Source organism: Grammomys surdaster, unplaced genomic scaffold, assembly GCF_004785775.1.
Source record: "Grammomys surdaster isolate TR1022 unplaced genomic scaffold, NIH_TR_1.0 126555, whole genome shotgun sequence".
NCBI classification, from domain to species: domain Eukaryota; kingdom Metazoa; phylum Chordata; class Mammalia; order Rodentia; family Muridae; genus Grammomys; species Grammomys surdaster.
In genome coordinates, this window is record NW_021621347.1 from 55,389 (window position 1) to 62,654 (window position 7,266).

At 51.0% G+C, this 7,266-nt stretch overlaps 1 protein-coding gene across 1 annotated transcript; it reads left to right on the forward strand.

Annotated features, from left to right (window-relative positions):
• The first annotated feature begins 4,076 nt into the window (after nucleotides 1-4,076).
• Nucleotides 4,077-6,901, forward strand: Cxcr3 (C-X-C motif chemokine receptor 3). Its single transcript, XM_028760746.1, has 2 exons — nucleotides 4,077-4,366; nucleotides 5,388-6,901. Exons 1-2 carry the CDS (start codon nucleotides 4,355-4,357, stop codon nucleotides 6,477-6,479), a joined length of 1,104 nt encoding a protein of 367 aa, XP_028616579.1. The 5' UTR covers nucleotides 4,077-4,354; the 3' UTR covers nucleotides 6,480-6,901.
• The last annotated feature ends 365 nt before the right edge of the window (nucleotides 6,902-7,266 follow it).

Here is a 7,266-nt window from a genome sequence, read left to right on the forward strand (position 1 = left end):
TCTGACATATTCAGAGGCAGATGCTCACAACTAGCCATTGAAGTGATTATGGGGTTCTCAATGGAGGAGTTAGAGTGAAGACTGAAGGAGCTGAAAGGGTTTGTGGCACCATGAGGAGAGCAACAATACCAACCAACCACAGCTCCCAGGGTCTAAACCACCAGCCTGGGAGCACTTAGGGGGGGATCCAGGGCTTCAGCTGAATATGTAAAAGTGGAGGGCCCTGCTGGGCATAGGTGGAAGAAGAGAACCTTGACCTCATGAAGGCTGGATGCCCCAGGGGGTGGGAATTTTGAGGGTGGGGAGGTGGGAGTTGGGGGGTGTAGATAGAGGTTACATCCACAGAGAAGAAGGAGGAGGGGCGAGGGGATTGGGGGTTCCGAGGGGGTGGTGGGGGATGGGGTAAGGGGACAACATAGGAAATTTTAAAAAACACTCCAAATAAAAAAAAAAAGAAAAAAAAAAAAAGAAAAGGTTTGAATCCCAGGAAGGCCGAGAAGCGATATAATGAGCAGGGGGAAGGGCCACACTCCACCCAATATCCTTGTGACTGGGTCTCCCCATCCCTGGGTCTTCTTGTAACTTGAGTGCTCCTTCCGTTGGGAAATTTGGGGCCAAGGGAAGAAAGCCTCATGACCTAAGAGTGTGAAAGGCAGAGATGGGACTCCTCATTTCACGAATCTCAGGTCTTGCCTAGGCCGACTTTCTTTCTCTTTCTTTCTTTCTTTCTTTCTTTCTTTCTTTCTTTCTTTCTTTCTCTCTTTCCTTTTTGTTTTTTGGGGTTTTTTTGTTTTTGTTTTTGTTTTTTCGAGGCAGGGTTTCTCTGTATAGCCTTGGCTGTCCTGGAACTCACTCTGTAGACCAGGCTGGCCTCAAACTCAGAAATTCACCTGCCTCTGCCTCCCAAGTGCTGGGATTAAAGGCATGCACCACCACTGCCCAGCGTAGGCCGACTTTCATGGCAGCCTGGGGCTGGCATCTGAGTTAAGGAGCTTCGGGAAGCTCAGCTAGGAGACTTTTGTGTGGACCTCGGGAGGTTGTGAAGCAGCAGGCTAGGAGAGAGAAGGAAATGGCCCTTGTTCCTGATGAAGAGGCCCTCCTTCCTGTGAGGGTCTGGGCACAAAGGTGTCTCTCTCCCAGCCTCCTGTCTCCCCAAACCACAGCTCAGAGGTGTGAAAGAATGAAAAACAACAGGGGGAGGGGAGGTGGAGAAGAGCCAGGTGCACAGTTCACACCTTGACCACTGTTGAGGCCCAGGCAGCTTCACTCTGACTAACTTCCTCCTCAGCCTTCTCTGCTGCAGAATGGGGAGGAAGAGCCCAGAGACCAGAACACAGGCTGTGAGCTTTTGGCTAGGTAATTGCCTCTGACCTAGTCTTGGGATGGAAAAGGACCAAGTTAGAAGGCCAGGTGATGGCTTGGCTCACCTCTGTGACACAGGAACCTTCCAAGGTGTCTCAGCTGCAAACAACAGCTAAAGCCCAGCACTGCAATTTTGAGGCTTGGGAGTTAGATTGGCACCAGAAGAGGAGGATCGAGCTACTAACTCGGGCACCCATCTTTGCCACGTGCTTTCCACACATATGGTGCACAGTTCACAGAGCAGTCCCATCAAATACATGCTATCCTTTAGACCCACTCTTCGGATAAGGAAAATGAAGCAGAGAGACGAAATGCTTTCCCAGGATCAATAGCTGGGCAGCCAGGGCATCTGGCTAGAACTGGCAGAGTCCCCTCTATCAATTAAGGCCAGAGACCAACCACTTTTATGGAGGACTAGCCCACTGGCCCTGGCTGTGGCTACATATACCATAAGCTACTTACATGTGCTACTACTCTCTATCATGGGTTCTCTTGGCATGGAAAATTCTAGGTAGCTGTGGTTCTGGGGTCTGTATTTACTCACTTCCGGCCTTCAGCTGCACCTGTGCTAAGCCTTCCCCCCACCCCGTGCTAAATGCCTAAACCTGTGGTAATCTAGGTTAAACTTAGAGCAACTCTGCTGAGGGAACTGCCTCATCAGGGTTCTGATCTGTCCAAGATCTCAGAGGTTCGGTAGGGTGGAACTAGGCCTGGAGTCCAGACAAGGTCAGTGCTCTGCCAATTGCAACACAGCTGTCCAAGTCACTCAAGTGCACCAAGAGTCCCACCTGGTCTATCAGGGCCTAATCCTGACATCTGGCTGCTAGGCCTCAGAAAGGAAGGCTTCTCTACACCTGACCTTTAGTCCGGCATTCCTCCCTGCAACTTGGAAAGGTGAAGATCAATGAGGACAAATGAGACTAAGGCCCAGGAAGGAGACTAGGGGTCCTAGACCTTTACACTTCATATAGAACAGTACTATTTTGGCAGCCACTGGGAAGACACACACTGGATTGCTGGCTTCTGCCAATACGAGGCATCTCTAAAGTGACCATGTTTTTACTACCATTTCTTTTATAAGGCAAAAGTTAATGCCGAAAACTTGGACGAGGATCACAGTGGCAGACTACATCCTTGAAAATGAACAAGTGTATATATAGCCTTTGTAGTTTTTTTCTCATTTGCATAAGTCACCGACAGGCATTGGGAAACTGTGGTCCTTGTGGGCACTAAAGAGATTTTCTCATGCTTTCCAGGCTTCTGTCTTCTCTGCCCCTACAGGCAATCCGATGCCAAGTCTTATACATCCTGACTGGCCTGGCCTCAGGAATCCTCTTAGTCCCCTGCATGCACACAGTTCCTGATCTCCTCCAAAACCTTAGGTCCTTTTGACCTGAGCCCTGCAGGTGGTAGGTTATTTCAGAGAAGTGTCCCACCTGTCCACAGGAAGAGGAAGGCATTAAGTTTTGGCAGGTACATGCATGTCAGTAAGCTTGGGCTGAATTGGTGGAGCAGTTTGAAATCTGAGCGTCAGCCCAGTATGGTAGCTCATACCTGTAATCTCAGTACTCGGGAGGCTAAGGCAAGACGATCGTGACTTCGAAGCTAGTCTGGGCTATATCAGTTCCACTACGTGGCACTGATGCATGCATACTATTGCTTTGTGTGGCGAGTTCTACAGTGTGCATAGGTACATATAGTATTCTGTTACTTGCTTCTTCTACCACATGGGCATGGAGCTCCCCTGCATTCGTGAAACATGTGTGGCTTTCCACTTGTGTTTAGCTGGATGAAAACATCAGTTTGTCCATTTAGAAGAGAGTGGACTAGCCCACCCTCCTGCCAAATGCTGTTCGCAATGGAGTGCTCCTATCCTCCCAGCTCTCAGGAGGCTGAGCCGGGAAGGTCACTGAGAGTTCAAAGCCAGGTTGGGCTACAGAATGAGACTATCTCAAAAAGAACCAAAACACAATTTTAAGAGTGCTAACGTCCTTTTTTTCAGACCACCCACTTTAAGATGGGTCTATAAAAGCAAGCACTACCCAGGGACGGAACAGCACGTGGTCTAGGTTGTTGAGCAGTGAGCAAGCAGTGTGATTCAGAAGCAGCCCTTGCACCTGGCAGCAGGGCTGCCCTCTACTTCCCCATTGTGTGGGTTTAGACCGTTCCTCAAAGAACCTTCCCCCAGCCGGCCACCCCAGAGCCTTCACTAAGACCCAGGACTTTTTGCTCTCTCACCAGATAGAACTCCAATATTCCTGGTAGCCGGTTGTCCTATCAGCTGCCTTGCTTGACTGTGCCACACAAGCCCAGCTGCCAACCACGGAGTTATCAAGTATTTCCCAATTCCTGAGTGTGCTCCTAAACAGCTGCATCTGATCGGGACATTATATGGACATTAGGTGACTTTGGGCTCATTATAATCCCATCATGATTTTATATAGACATACCCATCAATGCCAGGTCTGATTCAACCATCCCCAAATTAGAAAAGAAAAGAGGTGGGCATGCTGCTCTTGGAAACGTCCTCCCTTCCCATGCAGTTATGATAGCAATAGTCATACCACAGCCCACTCTAACGCAGTCCTAGCGAGACTCCAATCCTGGACTTGCTAGGGGGAAGGTCCCTTCAGCTGGGCTTCCCTCCTACAGTCACTGTCATCAGATCACACTTCCTGCCTGCTCCTAGACTTGTTTAATTATTTATGAATGGTATTGAGTAGGACAAGAACTGCAGACTTGGTAACAGTCCCAAGTTCCTGGCTAACCCCTTCCAAGTGTATTCACCTGGCCACAGGAGTGGGTACAGGAGTGGCAGAAAAGGCAGAAAAGCCCTCTGTGGGTGTAGATCACCCTTTGGAAGAGGCTGTGCTGAGCCGTGAAATCTTCACTTCCTCTGCTCACTGCAAGTTCCCAACCACAAGTGCCAAAGGCAGAGAAGAAGGCAGCACGAGACCTGACCCCAGCAGCCACAGCCAGAGTCAGCCAAGCCATGTACCTTGAGGTAAGTTCTGCTGCCCAGCTCAGCTACATTACAGTGGCCAAGTGGCCAAGCTCTGATACTCGGGATGAGTCTGGGCTGGCTGGCCCACAGCCAAGAGGTACCAGAAGGCTGAGTAAGCAGCTTGGAATGCAGAGATTCTGATAAGAGCATTGGTGGAGTGGGAAACCCAGCCTGACCACTAACCACGGGTATGTCTCCTGCCTCTGTGGCTTGGATGCCTCATCGGAAAATGTCAAGCTGTAGAAACTGAACTTTGGTGATCTCAGAGAGTTTGGGATAAGGTGTGGAGGTGAAGATCCCTGCTATCCAGATGAAGTGGAATACCCCCACTGTCCTAGCTACTTGGGAGGCAGAGGCAGAAAGCTCATTTGAGCCCAAGAGTTTGAAATCAGCCTGGCCATCTTGGGAAGGCCAATTAAGGCTTGAGTGGGAAGCTCAATGGGTACCTGAGTAGTTGCACAAGTCTCTGGGTAGGGGAAGAGAGGCATGTATGGTGTGTGTAGGGGGTACACAGTGGTTTGGAGAAAAATCCTTATTTAAGATCAGGAAGTCAGGGTCACCAGATAAGGGCTGAGGAGGGAACAGAGGGCCAGGGACTAGAAGATGAAGTAAGGAAGCACCTGGGGTGGACAGTGGTTGATCCAGGGGTAACCATAGCATTGAGGCTGGCAAGCCACCAAGAGTGAAGATGGAGGGAAAGTGTGGAAGGCTCCAGATCCTGGAAGTTCCTCCTCCTGTAGAGGACCTCTGCCCTGGGTGATAATCCAGAAAGGGTCGGGGGGGGGGGTGGTCAGGGGTTGCCAGCCTTTGAGAAGGGGAGTCACCTTCCCTGTCTGAGTAGATGGAGTTAAGGAGGGGTGGGCCTGGGAGAAAGAGTGACCGCTCAGGGTCTAGCCCAGAATGAGCTATTGCTAAGGGAAACACTCACCAGAATAAATGACAAGGCACAAAGGGGCGAGACAGTTGCCAAGCCTTTACAGAGAATGGCCTCCCTTCCCTCTTTCCCCCCTTCCTTGGGCAGGTTAGTGAACGTCAAGTGCTAGATGCCTCGGACTTTGCCTTTCTTCTGGAAAACAGCACCTCTCCCTACGATTATGGGGAAAATGAGAGCGACTTCTCTGAGTCCCCGCCCTGCCCACAGGACTTCAGCCTGAACTTTGACAGAACCTTCCTGCCAGCCCTCTACAGCCTCCTCTTTTTGCTGGGGCTGCTAGGCAATGGGGCAGTGGCTGCTGTCCTACTGAGCCAGCGCACTGCCCTAAGCAGCACAGACACCTTCCTGCTCCACCTGGCTGTGGCCGATGTACTGCTGGTATTAACCCTCCCACTGTGGGCAGTGGATGCTGCTGTCCAGTGGGTTTTTGGCTCTGGCTTCTGCAAAGTGGCAGGTGCCCTGTTCAACATCAACTTCTACGCAGGGGCCTTCCTGCTGGCCTGTATAAGCTTTGACCGCTATCTGAGCATAGTGCATGCCACCCAGATCTACCGCAGGGACCCCTGGGTCCGTGTAGCCCTCACCTGCATAGTTGTATGGGGTCTCTGTCTGCTCTTTGCCCTCCCAGATTTCATCTTCCTGTCAGCCAGCTATGATCAGCGTCTCAATGCCACCCATTGCCAGTACAACTTCCCACGGGTGGGTCGCACTGCTCTGCGTGTACTGCAGCTAGTGGCTGGTTTCCTGCTGCCTCTTCTAGTCATGGCCTACTGCTATGCCCATATCCTGGCTGTGCTGCTGGTCTCCAGAGGCCAGAGGCGCTTTCGAGCTATGAGGCTAGTGGTGGTGGTGGTAGTGGCCTTTGCTGTCTGCTGGACCCCCTATCACCTGGTGGTGCTAGTGGATATCCTCATGGACCTGGGCGTTCTGGCCCGCAACTGTGGTCAAGAAAGCCGTGTGGATGTGGCCAAGTCCATCACCTCAGGCATGGGTTACATGCATTGCTGCCTCAATCCACTGCTCTATGCCTTTGTGGGAGTGAAGTTCAGAGAACAAATGTGGATGTTGCTCATGCGTCTGGGCCGTTCTGACCAGAGAGGGCCCCAGCGGCAGCCTTCATCTTCACGGAGAGAATCATCCTGGTCTGAGACAACTGAGGCCTCCTACTTGGGCTTGTAACTCTGGAATGAAACTGTAGCCTGTACAACCCAAGTCCTAACACACTCTGGGTTCTTCTCCTCCTTGTAGTTGGGCTAGCTTGAACTTACCCATCATAACTTTGCTTCTGGGTCTTACTGGCAGCTCAGCATATCCAGGTCTCCTGAGAACCACTCTCAGCTCCGACAGCACCATTACTGTGCCTTAGCTGCCACGCCCTATCTTGCTGTTTTAGAACCAGCTTCCTGGAGCCCCATCATCCTTCTAAATTAGCAAGTAGAACTCAGCCATCCCTGTGTGAGAAGAGGAAGAGGCAAACAGCGTAGAGGGCCAGGCCTTGCTCAGCACTGAATGTGCCTATGGTCTCCAGTATCTCCTCCATATTTGCCCAATTTTATGTCTAGAAACCCCGCTTAAACTTTCAATAAACAAGGTAATGAGGACCAGGGTGTATTCACAGTCATTCTTTGGACCAGGTCTGGCTGGGCTCTGGCGTGTATTTCCTGCCTCATCCTGCCTGGCTTAGAGTCTCTCTCTGCCCTCCTGGGTTCTACTGTGCCCTCTGCTGCACCCCCTGTTGCCTAGTGGAGCTGCTAGACACAGTCACAGGTTTGGGTGGTGGCAGTGAATAGCTAAGCAACTGGTTGTCTAGGTATACTTTGGGGCCACTACACATTAATAAGCCATAATTTCTGGATCCCAGCAGCTCAGGCTAGCAGGAAAGGTGTGATAAAAATGAACAAATACCAAGTAATCTATACTACAGAGAAAGAGGGCAGCACACGTTAAGTCCTGGGCTCAGCAAGAT